The sequence below is a fragment of the Vidua macroura genome, chromosome 9, assembly GCF_024509145.1.
Source record: "Vidua macroura isolate BioBank_ID:100142 chromosome 9, ASM2450914v1, whole genome shotgun sequence".
Classification (NCBI taxonomy): Eukaryota; Metazoa; Chordata; class Aves; order Passeriformes; family Viduidae; genus Vidua; species Vidua macroura.
Window position 1 is genome coordinate 446,156 of NC_071579.1, and position 18,442 is coordinate 464,597.

Here is an 18,442-nt window from a genome sequence, read left to right on the forward strand (position 1 = left end):
AACAATTAGTCAAGTTGTCTTTTGTTCAATAACAAACCCACAACCGGAAGAAGATATTTGGTCCTGTGCATTTCCACCTCCCTCAAATTAAACAAGAACAGCATATACAGCCAATTTAAAGCATCTAATTAGACTGAAGTGTTGAAACAGGAGGAAAACCTTGGTGCCACACAAGTCAGCAGGTTGTTTCCCTCATGCTTTGTGTCTTGAGACTTCACCTATGTAAGGAGTAAAGTGCAGTATTTGGGTAGGGTCAATTATTGTGTTGACAGGAGGGATATTTTGGGGGCTTTTGCTGAACCCTGAATGGCATATATAAATATAAAAAGCTGCTACATAAAACAATCTCCAATAATAGTACTTGCCCAACAGGCTTCGTATATGTATTGTTTGCATTAGGGCAGCTCAACAAGAGGATTTACGTAACTGTGCCACAGATTCTGCCAAAACTGGAGAAGCATGACTGTGTTCTCTGGTACTACCCTAAGGGTTGTGCTGTAAATACATCTGTGCAGGGCCAGTCCTGAATCGGATCAATCCTGGAGCAGCATCACAGACTTGTACTAAGTCCATACCTAGTTCATCTTCAGGACTGCAGCACAGCACTAAATAGTAGAGTGCTCATTTTCCCTCACTAAAAAGAGCCTCTTCTAGGAAAAAAAAAAAAAACAAACCAAAAACAAAAAACCAACTTTGCCAGATAATTATGTTATTTTGGTTTATCTTTGTGTCCTTTGCCTTCCTTTCTCTGAGTTTATCTTGACTTTCTTTTTACAGTAGTTCCCATGGCATTAGTCTGCTGTAAATTCAGCTAGTGTTCATAATTATCTTTGGAAAACACACACGCATAAATAGCTACCAGGAATATCTTATTTGTTTGTTTTCATTATAAAACTCGTAAGAGGGACTAGCACTGTCAGTACTGCAGACTGATGGGTTTGAGGAAGGCCTCCCTGGAGATAAGCAAAATTTTCCATGTGTCTGTGAAATGAAATAAAGGGCACCTGCTGACTTCTATTTATCATCACAGACCCTTCTGACTAGCAGCTGGGATTTTGCTAACAAGAAAAAGTCTTACTCAGGGTACTATATTTGCAATTTGGCTGGATTTTGGAACAGTATTAAATATATGTATTTTTTTCATTTCTTTCCTTCATGGCAATCCATCCCATATATGGATTCTCCACTGATATGAAGGAACATAATCACACCAGGGCAGAATTTGGCTGCAAGCGTGCAGGTTGTATGTCTGTGTGGCAACAATGCCAGTGCAAACACTCAGCTGGGGCTGTTCTCAAATCTGTTCCCTTCCTCCAACACGGATCCTAGTACAGGACACAGGAACGTGCATATTTTAAATACCTGAGAACTGGCATTCAGACACTGTTGGTGATAGTAGAGACTCCCTCATCACAGAATCCCCAAGGCTGGAAGAGACCTTCAAGATCTAGTCCAACCATTAACCTTCTCCAACCACGGTCACCCCTAAGCCGTAGCCCCAAGCACCACAGCCAGAGGCCTCCTGAATTCTTCCAGAGACCATGACCCCACCACCTCCCTGGGCAGCTCATTCCAGTGCCTGACCATTCTTTCAGTGAAAAAAAACCCCTTTGCCCAGGTCCTGACTGCTTTCACTGTCAGAAAGAGCCCGTGCCTGGTGTTCTGAGATCAGGGGAGAATGACGAATAGACCAACACGGATCATCATTACAAATGTGTTTCCTCTGTGTTCCCCAGGTAAAGGTAAGAGCTTGGAGATGGCCCCTGGGTCACTGTGGCTCAGCAGCATTTCCACGTGAGTTTGGATCTCTGTGCACAGTAACAATTTGATTAATGTGGCAGTGATTACATCTAGAGTTGAACCCTAGGTGAAGTCTTCACATCTTCCTCATCAACGTACTGATGATAAATCAAATCCTGACAATTCTTTAAGCAGATCAGATTTATTGGAAGTTAATAAAGCAGACAGGGAAACCTGCAGATCCAGCAGTTCATATACACCCCAAATTAACAATGAACACAAAGTCCCATCCTCAGGAACTGCACCTCTTCTCCTTCACCACTTACAGAAAGTGGAGGGAAAGGGAGAAAGCTTAAATTCCTCAAGAAACAACAGAATATACAAGTCATAGTTACAGGTAAATCCTGCAGCCCCTTCCTAAACTGAACCAATGTTTAAGATTTTAAAAACTGCCCCAAGCTTCAAGGTATGTCTGCATCAACCGTGAAAGAAAAGGACAGAATGACTGTGTGTGCTGACTATAAAAGAATATGTCTGTCTTTGATAGTAAAGAAATAAAAAAGATTTCTCCTTCCTCTTCTACAACATATAGAGAGGATATTAATGACCAATGGAACTGAAAGTTGCTCTGCCTGAGACCAAGAGCTGTTAATTTTCAGATACATTTTCAAAACAAAAGGCAGAAAAAAAATTAGAACAAAGTTTAGTAACAAAGCTGGTATACCACGACTATTTATAAATAAAAGTAGAAATATTTTACATTTATATACATAGACATCAGCTGGTACTTAAGGATACACATTGTGTTAAAATAGCATTCTTGTCCCTTTGCTGCTGCTCATTTAGTTGCAAAAAATTAGAATACATGTATTTGATGCCAAAGCTAATATATACATCATAACTTAGAAATAGACAACAGACATGTGGAATAAGAAAAATGTACCCCCAAAAATTAAATAGGTATTTTTACGTTCCTCTTAAAATAGGCAATGGCTACATTTTAGTTATAGATTTAATTATGCAGTATCTTTAGTTAAAATTCATGTAACTTTGCATTATACCTAATAATAATGTTCCTGTGTGTTTTACTGTATGAGAAAATACTGTATTTGTGCACACACAAATTCTCTGTGCTTAGAGTAGGAAATACTGCAAAAACATAAATGTGTGCAAAGACTGGATACAGAGATTCTAATAGTGATGAAACTCTGGCCTAAATGATGCAGGCCCAGGGTACATGTTGGGTAATATCAAATGGCATTATATGAGACATTTTTAAGTAGATCCCAAATCTGATCACAGCTTTTGCCTGAGTTAAAAAAAAAAAAAATATCCTGTATGAAAACTGTGCATGCTATGACTTGCCAATACATCACCTACATTTCTATGAAAGTGAGATTCTGGTGTAAGTGAATTCTCTTTTGCTTCACAACTTAGTTACATCTGCTGAGGGTTTGGGGTTTAAAACACACCCGGGTTGCTGCGGGAGCTGGGGTTGAGGAGGGCTGAGCTTGGTTGTCACCACACGGTGACACACGGGGTTGAGGAGGGCTTAGTTGGGTTGTCACCACACGGTGACACTTGGGGTTGAGGAGGGCTTAGTTTGGTTGTCACCACATGGTGACACACGGGGTTCAGGAGGGCTGAGCTTGGTTGTCACCACACGGTGACACACGGGGTTGAGGAGGGCTTAGCTCGGTTGTCACCACACGGTGACACATGGGGTTCAGGGGGGCTGAGCTCGGTTGTCACCTCATGGTGACACTTGGGGTTGAGGGGGCTGAGCTCGGTTGTCACCACACGGTGACACACGGGGTTGAGGGGGCTGAGCTCGGTTGTCACCACACGGTGAGGTCTGGGCGCACACCCTGGAAGTCGCTGACGGTGAAGGAGCGGGAGCGGCGGCGGAGCGGGGCCCGGGCCGGGGGCCGGCCCTGCAGCAGGCTGAGGTAGGGAGCGGATCTCAGGAAGCGGGGGTAGCTGTCCTGCTCCATCAGCCGGTACACCGTGCTCTGCGCCGCGTCGAAGGTGCTGCGCAGGGGCTGCCCCATGCTCTGGCTTGTGACTTCCTTGGTGTGAAAGTCCAGATTCACCTGGAGGACGAGAAAAAGGATATTTGTTTAATGTACGTTCATGCATATCCAGTGTTATTATCTAGAGCACTGATACGGTACACTGGGAAAAGACTTTTCTCATACGAGTTAACCCTTAAGTTTGAGCTTTCATATTTTCCAGATTCTGTACTGCATTAGTGTGTAACTCTGAACTTCATATAAAGTGGTAGCAAGTTCTCTCCGCAGCTTAGTCACACACAACAATCCTTTTCCAGCCCCAGAACCAAGGGCACCGCTGCAGCTTCAGGCCCAAAAAGTGCAAACAACAGGGAATTGAGGAGAGCAGACTGCGAGGGTGGGACTGCACCACCTGGAGCTGGAATTGGATAATTAACCCCCAAATGGAAATGGACCAAATCTTATAAATCTTATAAACTCCTGACTTGGGGTCCATCTTGGGTGTAACCACAGCCGGGCTCTTGTGCTGCCCAAAGTGTGTCCTTTGAAGGCCTTTCAATAAATCCCTACTTTATTCCTTTAACTCTGCCCAGCCTCTGCTCCAGGGAGCCTCTCAAGGCATCAGGAGGACCTTGAATCCCCCATACAACAGGATCACAGAATTGGTGTGTTCACCTTCAGTGGTGGCTCTGAGAAAGTCTCCACAAATGTATCATTGGTACCATGGAAAACTGGGGAAACAGAAGAAAAACTCTGATATTTGACTAAAAGTAACTTTCTAACAGTGATTGCTATATATTCACAGCTTCCCAGCTTTGCAGTACTGGATTATCACAGATCTCCCCTGCTCTCATGTAGGATTAAAGTAGAACTTGTTCTAATGAGATGACATTTGTGAATAGTTAAAATTTCTGGTTTCTGTGTAGTTTGGATAGTAGGAAGGTGAGAAAATTCTATTTTTTTTTTTTCATTTAAATGGGTCTCTGGAGGCTTTAGATTGGGAAAGCATATCAAAATTACTCTTTACTCCATGTGCTGCTGCACATGGAAATATTTAATAGTAACTATTAAATAGTATTATTTACTATTTAATATTTAAATATTTAATATTTAATAGTATAAGAATTTTAATTAAGTGGCAGGCACTGGTTCAAGCATGTTATTTTGAAAAATGAGGTAGAATATATTAAAAAAATTGTTGACCCAATCAAAAAGTAACTTTTATAGTGTTTTTCTTTTCCTCTCTGAGAGGCGTCTGTCATTTCCATACAACTAGTTGGAACAAATAGTCTAGATCTAAGAGCTGACGGGCAATTAGTGATCAGAGAAGGGTCCACTCATCCAAAATTTTATGATCCCATCAAACCGTAGGCTCAGAAATTTGTGTGTAAAAGTTCTGCTGGACAAGGAGTCAGAGGAGATGCGCAAGCTGCAGAGCTGTGTGGTCTCAGCTGAACCCAAGGGAGGAAGTCACACCAAAGCCAAGTGTCCAAGGTGAACCACAGCACCCACACTGCCTGCACCAAACTCAAGTATGGCAGAGAAAGAAATTGTTATGTTACTATGACTTCCCTGCTCTGTCCTCTCCTCAGCTTTCTCCTGCTCATCTCTTTGCTTCCATCAGTGTCAAGCGTTGACAGTGTCAGCACGTGTTACCTGTCCAGGGCTGCTTCTCCCCAAAGGCACACAGCAGGGAAAGGAATGGAAAGGGACGTAAGTCCTTAAAAGTAGGCATTTCCTAGGAAAAGCAGACCTGAATCCTAATGCAGCCTATGGGAATTGGAGGTGGAAACAGCACCGCTTTGCAATCCTTTCACTAAAATGAGAATTGCACCTTTTTCATCCTCGTTACAAGGAAGCAGAAGTTAGTGTTTAACTTCTGCTATTCTGGCAAATAAAAAAAATACAGATATTGGCAAGTGACTTATTTGATCTGCTCAAATGTAATAGATTTACAGGAAACTGTAAGTCAAAAAGACCTATTCAAGAGGCTGCTTGTGATTTCATTGAAAGGTTGATGATCTCCCAACCCGTTCGTCTCCTTTTTGGGCAGGCAAAAAATTATTTCTTTCGTTTGTTTATGAGCCCTTCCTAACACACTTCAGCAAAATGAAGAAGTTGGAAATTGGAAAACTTTTTTCATTGTTAGGATACTAAAAAAGGCCTTAGTGTTGGTGAAGATGGTCATACCAACATCATTTTGTGCTGACAGTAACACACCAAAGGTATAGAATTGGAGGTGGAAGGGTGGAAAAGGGAGAGGGAGTCAATCAGGACAAGTCCATGCTCCTTCCAGAGTTTTGACTTTTATGAAAGTCTTCTTATGTCAGGAGAACACAGGATTAGCTCTTGAAGCTGCTTCTGGGCATGCACTTCTTAAAAGAAAGTTTCACCAGATGCAGTTGTGTCAATCAAACACTGTGTATAATGAGGAAGGTCTTTACCTCTTTTGGAGCATCTTTTTGTATGAATGTTTCAAAAATAGTCTTGGCTTTTGGCAGAAATTCATGTGCACTTTTACTTTTCTTGTAATCCTCGCAGGCTATCCAGAACTCGATATTCTCTTCACTGAACTCAGTTTTCAGAAACTTTGTGAAGGCATCCAGCCCAGCTACAAAAGGGAAAGTTGAATTGCATTAAAAAATACATATCCTTATCAGAGAGTTACTCTTTCAAAAAGTCTGTGAAAGGTAGTAAAATATGTTCTGCTCCCTTGGAATAATACATTACAGATAATTATCGTAAAATACATAAATGTTTTAAAATAAGTGCAGTTTCTCCATTATATATTCTCCATATATCCATTGATCCTGCAACTCTCCTTACAGAATTCTCAGCATCAGTAAAAAAAAATGCTACCAAGATCTCATAAATTTAGAAAAAAACATTAAGCAAAACATGTGGGAGAATGTGGAAGTGGTGGACTTTATTCCAGCTGAATATCAGCACAGGTTGATCAAAAGACTATTTGAATCTTTGCTCATAAGTAAACTACCCTTCAGCAGCAATTTAAAATGGATGGCTTTCAGCATCTCTATAATTTGCTTTATCCTGCTGTTGTTATGCTGAGGATATTTTCTTTCCCAAGCATGCTTCATCTGTGGAAGTCATGCAATTGTGTGGATGTGAACTGTTCAAGGAACAGATTTGAAAAGCCCACAGTGTCCAGCACTGTAGCTGAAACACACATGTGCCCCTCCAAAATGAAGGCAGGAACATATGTGCATTTGATAATTATGGGAGCAGCAGGGCCTCTCAAATGATGGCCAGCTTGGATCCAGTCACTGGCTTAGGAACAAACTGTCAGGAGTGACAAAGTTTTTTCTTAAGTACATGGAGCATATGAAGTCAGGAATATTTGAGCACTATTAAGATTAAATGTTCCTAAATGTTCCTGTTTACTGAAGAGATTCTTTGCTGTCTGCTATACTACTTTGTTCAATAAAACACCAAACACAAAAATAATTTTAAACTATTTTCACAAGTTGACAGCAAGCTATAGCCAAAGAAGACAAGGAGAGCAGGAAACACATGCTGTCATAAATGACCCATCTTACCTAGTTTAGGTAACTGGCATGTCTATTCAAGGACATAACTGGATTTTATAATTTCCCATCCTTTACCATCAATTTTCCATCCTAGAAGTCTGCATGGAGAGAGAAAAAACTACTGACCTTTCTCAGAAAGAAGTTTGTCAAAAGACTCTCCCCATTTCACTGCTTCTTCAGGAGACACACTGCTTAAGAAACAGAAAGGAGTTTTGAAGAATTGTTGATACTGTGCATTTAGGAAGCTGTGTAACACACATCTGTCACCATTGTGGCTCTGTACTGTTCCACAAAGCCTTTGACTAGATCACCTCACTAAGGGAGATCATTCTCTTAGGGGCTTCAGGAACATTTGCTTTAACTCTTTCTTGACATTTTTTTCCTGCAGAGTTATATTATTTTCTCTTTTTGTAAAAACATCAGAGCAGAGGCTTTTTGCTGTGGTATTTGTGTTGTCCTACTAATCTTTAAGGGAATTGAGACCATGTAGCTTGGTAAAACTCATAAGGGAAGCAGGTCTTGGCAGCTATTTAAACTTGAGATAGTCATGCAGAGATGTAGTTTTGAATATGCTCACTCTGAGGCTGTTTCCACAGTCTGCTTTTAATGAAATATGCAGAATTCTGTAGCCTGAAGACAAAACTGTAGCAATATAGTTTTAGGTGTCTGTCTTACAGGGCAATAGCACGTGTAGTCTGGTTTGTTTACCACACACATTTCAAATGCCATGTTATTCTGATACACTGTGCCTCTAAAACTCCTCATATTCTTCATCAGGTATGTCAAGTTGCACGTGTTTCACTTCGATTTTGAAAAATCTGCCCTAGGAAACAGCAAAGAAGGGTGGGGGGCAGGAAACAATTTTTATCAGTTGCTTTGTGGATATGAATGTTTAGAACCATTTTCATTCCAGGACAAATCACAGGACACTGAAGGTATCAGTAAGTGACTGGTCTGGGATTAGTTGATCAGATCAACTTCTTATGGACTGAATGTTTCTGGAATATGATCCCAGTTCCTCATCAAGGCTTGCTGTTCTGTTTCCTGATTTACACAGTTTGGGCTCCCTTGGCAGGCAGGAGGCCCGTGAGGTTTAGATGAAAGGAAATTCCAATCTCTTTGGTAAGGAATTTAAGCCAGTAATGACTATGGGTTTGCACAAAACTCGAAAGGAGGCGTTTTTGTTTTTGTTTTTGTTTTTGTTTTAATTTTAATAGGTGTCACATGTTTCATAGCTGAAGTAATTTCTTGCAGGAATGAAAATTTTAAGTAGGGAGAAGAAAAGAGTTTGTGAGGAGAGGTACAAAGGCTGGAGAAATTAAATTCAGGAAAGCAGGGGGATTCTGGAGTCAGGAAAATGAGACCTCACTCCCTTACAGCATTCATTAGTTATGAGAATTACAGAAAGCACAGTGAACTCTGTGAACTGCAGGTTCCTGTACCTACAGGAATTATTTTGGTCATAGTGAAAGATAGAGCCTTATGACTTCAGACCACATACTCCGTTCACAAAGGCATGAAATGCTGGAGAGGATCTTTGCTGGGTTTGGAAACTCCTACTGTGAGTTTCTGGTTTTCCTTCAGTATCTGCTACATCCCGAGAGCCTCACAGAGCCCAAACACCTGAGTGCAGCAGTGAGCTTGTGCAATAATAGACAGAAACCAAGATTTGTTCAGCTTTGCCACTTTCTAAATATGAGACGAAAGTAATTTAAACTAATGGATAAACAATTAAACTAAAAATTAACTTTTAAATGAACAGATAAATTAACTTTTCTGCTATCACCCCAATTTCCATCTGCAGTGTTTTATTAAAATCTCTTTCTACTTATTTTAGTAACTCTGAGTGAAAAATGGAAATCATAAAAGCTAAGTAAATCACTTAATAAATTTCAATCTATCATCTCACTTTATTATTTGAAAAAGAGTAAATTTGTTTGTTTGTTTTTTCCCATTTTTGACAATATAATTGTCACTTTAATTCAAATATAAGACCAGCAAAAATCTACAAGTTTCTCTTCCACACAAGAACAGCCAAATCTCTGTTAGTCAAGCACCAGCTGAGAATAACATGGTAAAAGACAGCTGGCTGGATGAGGAAGTGATGTTAAAAGGGGGAAATTCTTCAGAGAATTGTTACTGCTCTGAAAGTGATGTCTGACAGATTGTAAGAATGCAGTGAATGGCTGTTCTTGGCATTAAATACCTGGGATATATGAGCCACCCACCACTGTCTGCCTCTGCTTTCTCTTTACAGATGCAATCTTAGAGTGGTTTTATTTGTTTGCAACCAGGATATCTCAAAACGTGAGCAATAATCATGGCCTGGTTACTCAGATGCACTGGTGGGAGTCTTTCGATACCCTCTCCCCAGCCACTTTTCCATGGGTTCTAGAAGCAGAGTGTCAGAGCGCCCTTAGGTGACCTCTACTATGTGCTCATTAATTAGCACATTAATGGCTTGTGGAAGCAGCTCTGGTCAAAGCAGGCAGCTTGGTCCTGTAAGTGGGAACTGCTGGAACAAGAGAAAAGGCTATGGAAAGCTTTGAAACTGAAGTGTTCTGGAGTGATTTGTGGTGGAAAGAAAGCGCTGATACTTTCTTTTAGGACACAGTGTTGTAGAATTCTATATATTCCTTCTTCTCAGTCAGGACCTACAAATGCAATTCTTAATATAGCAATGACACCTTGGTACTCCATTGAAGTGAGGAATTAAACTCTTATGGAAGTCAGTAAACCCAAGATTGTGCCCTGCATCTTTATGGTAAATACTAGGGACAATACTACCAGAGTGTATGAATTTTGGAGACAAGAATGTTCAACAAATTACTGCAGTTACTGAGGAACTCTGCATTCACTATTTAACACAGCTGTGGCATTTGTACATCACAGAACTCTTTGGAAAACCTGCTTTGCCAGGAGTTGTATGATTTTCCTGCCAGCTGCATTTCTGAGTGGATCATTGCTCTATACAGTGAGTGGACTCGTACCAAGGCTGCTGACACAAGGTTAAAACCTCTCTGCAAGTGTATGGGGACCAAGCGGTGTGAAAACACTGCTGATTACCTCGATGCATACCAGGAAATTCTGTAGTGTTTGCAGGCTTGGGTTACACTGATAAATTTTTCAAATGCCCAGTCTGAATGCACACACATGGGTACAGGAAACATCCTGAGTCACACAGGTGCTTCTTGGAAGGAACCCCCAGCCAACCCAGTCTTTTACAATGTTTACCTTGCTGCTTTTGTCAAGTTTCCAGGTTTGCCAAGGTGATCACCTTCATGGAAATCAGGTTTCTGCAGGAGCAGGCTCAGCCTTTTTCTCTTCTGCTTAGCTCTATGACAGAATTGGAGTAGTTTTTCAAGAAACATTGTAAAAAGTTGGTTTTTCCCTCTCAAGCATTCTCTGTTTCTGCATTACAGAGCTCCCTATTTTCACTTACAGTAATGGTGGTGTTACTTCTCCTACATATATTATTCACATTAATGTTTTTTTCTTCATAGCTTAGCACAAATTTTGCAGTGGCAAAGAAAAATGGAAATCCTTTCATTTTTACCATCCTTTAATTTATTTTAAAGACGAGGGGCCAAACTTCCCATTAGAGAACATAAACAGTTGGCTCAGCCTCTTCTACTTTTAATGTTTCACAAAGAAAAAAGGAAGTATTGCTTCCTGTCGTTTGAAATTTTTGAAAAAAAGCTTTCCTGAATCATATTCAGGCTTTAGAGGAGCATTTCTCAGAACTTCTTGCAACCTCTCCTTCTTAGTATTTTTAGATCATTAATTTGGTTTGTTTCTTGTCTTCAAAAAAGAACGAGAGTTGAGATAACTCTTCTTAAAGAGTTAATATTTTACACATACAATTTCTAGGATTGTAGTTCATGAGTTCTCATATATATGTCAAAAATGAAATTAGCTGTGCCCTAAATTCATGCCCACAAACTATGCTAGAAGAATCCTCCATGTAAACAGAACATGCAGAGGGTCAGCATGACCTGAACACTTACCCAGGCTTGCTCGCCTTGTGTGACTCTTCCTTAATTGCTGATTTCATGAGTTTGTAATAGGGTTTATCCTTTGAAGCAGAAATGTTGAGCTGGGGGAATAAAAGAAGTGGGTTCTCCATCTTCCTCTAGAAAAGCTTCCAGCAAGGTTCCCTTTGCTCCCTTGCCCCCGGTGCGTGCTGGCTCCGGCTCTCACATGCCGCAGCAGCCTGCACTGCCCTGGCCAGCCCCAGCCCCGTGTCCAGAGGAGGTGGTGGCAGGAGGTGGCTCTGCCCTGGCCACTGCAGCTGTGCCCACGCCGGGCTCTAAGGGCAGCTCTGGTTGTGCCCTCGTCACTTGGGGAAATGACACTGCAGCTCCGCAGGGCTCACGCTGCAAGCCGCAGCCCAGAGCAGCGGCTGCTGCGCACAGCTCAGCTCCTGCTCAGGGTAGGGTGACCCCAGCCCGTGCTCCCACACACCTGTACATGCCCTAGGCTCCTAAAATTAACCTTACTGATAGTAACGTCGCATGAACTAACATCAGCCTTCTCTTCAGCTCCCAGAGGCACCCCTTCCGCCCTTGAGCTGCTCTCTGCAGCCTCAGTGCCATGTGCTGCACACAGCTCCATCCACAGCACCCTGACTTCAAACTCAGAGTTTCTCAGCATCTCCTCCAAGCTTTGGCTGATCAATCATTTTGCAAGCAGATATTTTAATTTTTGCACCATTCTTCAGAAATTACAGCCACCCTCTTCTAATTTCCCGTTTGTCCACTACATGCTCCCTCTTTCACTTCTGTGTCTGTGGATTTATTTTTACTTGCAATCTCCCACCCAGGATAGAAAGTCTTTAGTTCAGAAAAAAAAAAAAAAAAAAAAAATCTGTGTTTTTTTAAATTTTATTTTGTTACTAAATAACCCAAAACTTCTCATTTCAGTTTGTATAAGGTAAAAATGTATTAATCTTTGAGGTTCATCAGCACAAGTTACCTCTTCACATACAAGTCTGATGTCAGTTAAGTTTCTTGGGTTTAAGTTCAGTTTCTGTTGGAGGTGTCATAGGAACAATACATCTAACAAAGAAACATCTTCAGTGTCAGCTGAATGAGGCACTGGAAAGGGTTAAAATTACTGCAGTGGTTAATTGATTAAGAATTTAACAGTTCACATGTTTTTAATGGCAGTGTCTCATTTTGATTTCTCAGGTAGGACACTGAGTTTCGAGGAGAAGATGTGACCTCATTACCTACCTCCCATAATATTGTTGTGTTTTACTTACATGGGTACTTCTGGTGAGAGTTCCACTGTGGCATTTTTCTTATGGAGCTGGGGAGGATGGGAATGGATGATACTGATATTCAAAAGAAATAAGAATAAAAAAAAAAAACAACTCTGCTAGGAATCCAAATTTGTGAAACATTAAAAGAAGAATAAGATGTAATCTATCATGATTTTTTTTCAAGAGTTAACTGAAAAACTCTCATGGGCCACATGTGTGATGCAAATTTTAAAATCAGACTGAATGAGAAACAGTGCACAACTGCCTTTTGTAACCCAAGGGACTTTAGGAAGCAGGGTTACAGTTTAAATCTAATTTTCAATTTCAGAGAAGGCTTATGCATAATTTTAAACTGGCTTTAACCACAGCTGTGTTTAATAATTTATTCTGCCTTTTACAGATAAGTAAATAAATGTAGACTGCATGATTTTATTTCACTTTTCTGCAATAGTGGTGGTCACATGAGCTTTTTTTTATCTGTTATGTGTATAAAATACTGTCTTTGCTTGTCTGCCATAATTTTGTTACCTGCTGATTTCATCTCCCAGAAAATTTTAGTAATTGTAGCCTCCGCAGTCCATCTAAGCTGATTCGAGAAAGACTTGGAGCATGGAATATAATTCAGAAGTGAATTATGAGGGGCCGCTGTGCCAGGCAGTTCTAGATGGGGATGAGCAGCCGTGTCCCTCTTTCAGCACCCAGCAGGTGTGGTCTGAAGGGCCTGTCCCCTCGCTCTTCAGTGACCCTAAATGGGGTTTATGCCTTAGCTGATCGGATTATTCTTGTACTACACTGCGAGCACTTGTGTCGGTCCTGACCGCAGCAGTGTGCTGTGCACCTCCTGAGAATTCACTTGGAAATCTGGAGGAGTGTGGAGAGGGGGGGTATAATCACAAACAATCTTTCCCCCACTCACCCACACCTCCCTTCCCCCCTCCACCACCATTAATAGAAAGCTTATACTAAATCTAGGCCACGAAGTAGCCAAAATTGCCTCCAGGTCAGTCTGTGTTTTGTCAGCACTGCTGCTGGTGCTAATGAGCATCCCTGTTTCGCATTGTAAGCTATAATGAGCTATACTAAGCTATACTAAGTTATAGTAACAGTATTAATGACCCTATAAATGCTTCTGGGCCATTTTGGGCACTGCGAGATGGTGATACAGGAAAAGGAGTAAGTGATTTTAAAACCAGATAAAGCAGACCCAGAATAATATGTTGATGACATTACTAGAGACCTAGAAAGCTCAAAAAAAAAAAAAAAATTGTGTTGAGAACTAAATGTCCTGTTTCCCAACCGTTTCTCTAACCATTGAAATATATTCACAAATCTGTTGGGAAGGAGGCTACTGATTTTTCAGCCCTCAAATCATGATTCTCTCTGAAATGTGAGAACAATATTGAGTTAATGTTCTATTACTTACAGAAATACATTTTTCAATGGTTAGATGAATACTAAATGTATTTTCATAACAATCTTCATGTGACACAAAAGTAAAATTGAATAGAGCATAAAGTGCAGGATGATGAGGTGATGTCCTGATTCTTTGGGCCTTCCTGTTCTTTGGCTGAAAAGTGTCTGCGCTGGCTTCTGTTGGTATTTGATAAGGTCCTGTCACAGCTGACGATGCTTTATTTGTACAGACACAGCAGCTGCCCTCCGTGAAAGAAATATTGACTGACAGTGTCAGCAACAAGGCCATTGAGAATGTCGTGTTTCTTTTTTACAGGGAGTCTCTGAGAGACTCAGGCTTTCAGTCCAGCTGAATAGAAGTGCAGCCCCAGTCGAGCAGTTCAGCTCAGCACAAAGAGCTAGACCACAATGGGAAATCCTCCTTTGTCAGTAATCCCACAGCATCTCTCTGCAAAGCTCTTTTCCTTACTGCCCAGGTAAACGCAAACTTTGTCTCCTCCATTTCCATTCTCATGTTCTGGCACTGCCCAGGCTCCTCCACAGCCAAGCTCCAGCACTGTTCTTATTCAAATCCAATCTTACCAGTATGGCTTCTGTTGGGTTAGGTTTCTGCCGAAGGGAAGCAATATTTATGAGAAGAAAAAAAAATCAAAACCAATAGTGTTTTTACTGTTTCTTCTTACAGGAAGAAATAAGCATGGAAAGAAACTTCACTGAAGAGCATGGGCTGAAAACATTAATGTCCATATTTTGTTTTCATGTAAAGACATTTGAAGACTTGAAAATTAAAATTATGTGTTTTGAACTAATTTGGTTTTAATTAATAATCCTGCTCTTCAATCACTTCTGACCAATTTATCACTCCTCAATATTTATGTCGTTTATTCCTCATTGGAAACCATAATTGGATGTGAAATTTAATAATAATAATATGATCCAAGTTATGGTTGGTTTTTTTATCTCTTCCCCATGAAGCAAATCCAGAAGGAAAAGAGTTGTATTGGAAATGTCGAGTAGAGGATCTTGCGTCTGCTAATTCAGGGAATTTCTTTAGTGGTGCCCTTAAAAGATGCATCCCAGGGGAGGGGGTTGGTGTGTGGGATTCTTCAGTTAGATAAGAAGAATCATCGCGATGCCTGCACACAGCTCACGTTGAAAAACGTGTTTTTCTCCTTTGTTGCTGCTGTTTAAAAGGAAGGAAACAAAATTGCGTTGTTTCAGATATGAAGCACTGACAACAGGAACATAACGCTTTGCTTTTGGGGTCTGCTAGCCAGGCATCGCTACAGGATTTTTTAAGCCATCCCTGATGAAAACTCAAGCGTGACGCAGGCTTGGGAGTCTTTGTAACTTCATCAGAACTTCTGCCGGGGAAAGTGTTTACATCCGCGCTAAACGGAATGAATTTATTTGGTCTTTTGAAAGGTCAGAATAAGAAAGTGAGTCTGCAGAGTTCTCAGCTGTGTTCATTTCCTGCCTGGCCCGCGGTTCCCGGCCGGCATCTCTGATTAGTGCTGTTTACAAGTGACATACATCACTGTCACCATTAATCTTCAGGCAGTCGTTTCCTCGGCTGAGCCCCGCGGTGTTCGCAGCCAGCTCTGACATCAGTGCTCATTAGACAATGGCGTGTTAATGACCAGCTTCCGGAAAGGCTCACCTTCCACACTCAGAGGCCTCTTTTAAAATGTGGTTTTTTCATTGTGCTATTCACCGGAAATGCTGAAGGCGGGAATGTTCTCTAAATCCTGCCCAAAATATCCTTCCTACTGGAGTTCTGCGCTACTGGATTTATTTCTGTCTTACAGAAACCCAAAAGGACTCTTCACATGATAACTTTGTCTTGGGGATTTTTTTAGTGTTGGTTTGTTTTTTTTTTTTTTTTTGTTTTTTTGGTTTTTTTAAAGACAGATTTTATCAACCCACAGCAATGGAGCAAAGAGTGGCAGGTATTGGGCTGAGAGTTTTCTGGTCCTTCTGGGAAAGGTGTGGGGCTGTTGCTTGGTCATGCACAAGAGGACTGTGACTCCTAATCCACTGACTATTAACCGGGATGTCAAACTCCCTACAGAACACAAGGGAATAAAATCCGTGTTGCATCAGGACTGAGTCTGCTATCGCTGAACCACTGGGTGGTTTAAGCAGAGCCAACATGCTTAATGCCGGGCATGTCCTTACTCTGCTTTTCCACTCAGAGTATCAGGAATATCTCAGGATGCTGCAGCCCAGGCTGAGCTACCAGGGCAGGCATTGTCAAACCTCCACAGTGATTCTGCAGTATTTTTTTTTTTCAGCTTATATTTTATTATATTTTATTGTTACTTCTTCCTGATAACACTTTGTTCTTGCGTCCTGATTTAGCTGAGGCAAATAGTCCAAGGGTTACAAAGTTGTATGGTGGATTTCGCATCAGAGCAGTAAAAAATTGGTACCCAAAAAACTTGAAAATATATAGCTAAATTTCCATATGAATATGTAAATATATTATTTTCAAAGTCTGTCACAGGAAGACAGCATCTGAACATATAAAAAATACATGTCCTCTGATCTTTCTCTTCAGTAATTACCCAAAGATGTTCAACACGAAAATTAGGTAAAAATAATAATGTTACATCACATTTCAGTGCAATCTTCAGAATGACTGAGAAATTTTCCAGGAAGGTTCAACTGATTTTTTTGAGGATTGAACAAAGTTCTATTCTAAAATGTACACTGGGACAGTTTTATTTCCTAGATTATGGAAGTTTTGCAGCTGTAGTTTTCTTTTCCTGCTCCCAAACTTAGAAATCTAATGAGGAGTTTGGCTTTGAGGCAGGGACACTCCTTGTCAGCCTTTACCAGTCATAGTCTCTCATCCTCTTTGCTAATACCAGAACTTCCAGCAAAAGCCTTCTGTCACCAGGCATCAGAGTACCAGCTTTCCCAAAACTGCCGTTCAGGTTTTTCAGATTTGCAGGAGCCCTCAAGAAAACTTGCTGGTTACCTAACACAATGAGAGGCTGAGGGCTGTGAATCCTAGAGAGCCTTCAGGGAAGCTTCAGGCATAGCAGAGACAAGGCTTTGCTCTAGTAAAGAGCGTGAGTGTTTAATTCCAGTCATGCAAGAAATCTTACTGGATTTGTTCGCAATGTTGTGTTGGAGACTGTGTGATCTGGCAAAGATCTGAGACATTTTGGGACCCAGCAGATGTGAGCAGCAACAGCAGAAACAATTGAACCCATCCTTCATTCTGCTAGGCAGCAGGATGGATTTTATGAATTCCTCACTGTCACCCTGTGCTGTTATTACCATGACAAAAGACCTTGCCATTTGGGCACTATCCATTCCTTGAATTTTTCAGGCTTTTAGCCTGAGTCATGGCATGCTTCATGATTATTGTGAGTTTGATGATACACTTCTTAGCTTTTGCACGAGTTGTCCTTGGTGACCTCTGGTTTTCACACCAGATTATCATCAGGCCAAATCCTCTGCTCCGGTCTTTCTCCTCTGTGTTTTTCTGCCACAGCTAGAATAACTGGCATCACAAAAATAAATTTTGCAAAGCTTGCCAAAAATGCTTCCTCAAAACAGAGGAAGCATGATATTTGCAGTTTCAGTGTGCACACTAGGAAGGCAGCTATTCTAGTTTCTCTGTTGAGTGAAAACAGGTGATCATTTATTAGCTTATGCTGTCAATTTGATAAACATGAATCTTTAATAAGTTTGATATTGCTGTGGTCACCAAATCTAATACAAATGTTGCACTTCATCTGTTGCTGATCAACCTAGATTGCCTGAGGAGAGACTGTTGATCTGAAATGTGTCCTTGTGGCATGTATGAAACGATTTCCATTCCAGTTTGCGGTGACCACAAGCCATTTTTTGCAATTCTTAGGGAAGGTCTGCAGATCAGGAGACCCTTTGCTTTACTTGATCCACAATCGCCTTTCAAATCCTAATTTAGAGATTTTCACTGAGGCTAAGTTTTTTTTTTTTTTTTCAACCCAGAATGATCTCCAAGTTTAAAACGTTTGCTTTCTGATTATCAAATTCCAGTCTCGTCCTGACAGTGTAGATACTTGTTGCCCAGAGGATGGATATGTGGGCATCCAGCCCTTCCAGCACCAAAATAAGGCACTTCAGCGGGTGGCTGAGAGTAGCCACGGCTGTCCCGGTGCTCCCTCTGTTGGAAAAGTTCTGATATGTCCTTTCTCCCTCGGAAAAAGGGGACATGAACACCTCTGCCTGGAAATCGACATCCCACACGTCCTCTAGTCAAACCCAAAAGAGCTGTGTGCTGCATCCCTCTGCTTCTGGTACCTTCCATCCTCCCCAGCTCACGCTGGTGAGGAGGGCTTGGTTCAGCAGCAATGAACGGAGCAGCCTTTCTTAAGGACTAAGAAATAATCACTGCAATAGTCTGATCTTTTTATTCTTCCCAGGTGCTTCCCTGGTGAAAGGAGTCAGTTGTTTGGGGTTTTCCAGGA

At 41.2% G+C, this 18,442-nt stretch overlaps 1 protein-coding gene and 1 long non-coding RNA gene across 3 annotated transcripts; one reads left to right on the top strand and one right to left on the bottom strand.

The window, feature by feature from the left end:
* Positions 1 to 1,941: 1,941 nt before the first annotated feature.
* On the bottom strand, positions 1,942 to 11,593 carry RGS18 (regulator of G protein signaling 18). Of its 2 annotated transcripts, none has more exons than XM_053984992.1 (5): positions 11,308 to 11,593; positions 10,535 to 10,636; positions 7,427 to 7,488; positions 6,197 to 6,363; positions 1,942 to 3,833 (listed from the first exon to the last, which is right to left on the bottom strand). In XM_053984992.1, exons 1-5 carry the CDS (start codon positions 11,424 to 11,426, stop codon positions 3,579 to 3,581), a joined length of 705 nt encoding a protein of 234 aa, XP_053840967.1. In that variant the 5' UTR covers positions 11,427 to 11,593; the 3' UTR covers positions 1,942 to 3,578. The 2 variants fall into 2 exon arrangements, with proteins under 2 accessions (XP_053840967.1, XP_053840966.1); XM_053984991.1 differs by having other exon boundaries at positions 7,427 to 7,491.
* Positions 11,594 to 12,487: 894 nt separating this feature from the next.
* LOC128811387 (uncharacterized) lies at positions 12,488 to 15,405 on the top strand. The gene is made up of 3 exons (XR_008438328.1): positions 12,488 to 12,576; positions 14,293 to 14,452; positions 15,171 to 15,405. It is a non-coding gene; the product is annotated as an uncharacterized LOC128811387 (long non-coding RNA).
* The last annotated feature ends 3,037 nt before the right edge of the window (positions 15,406 to 18,442 follow it).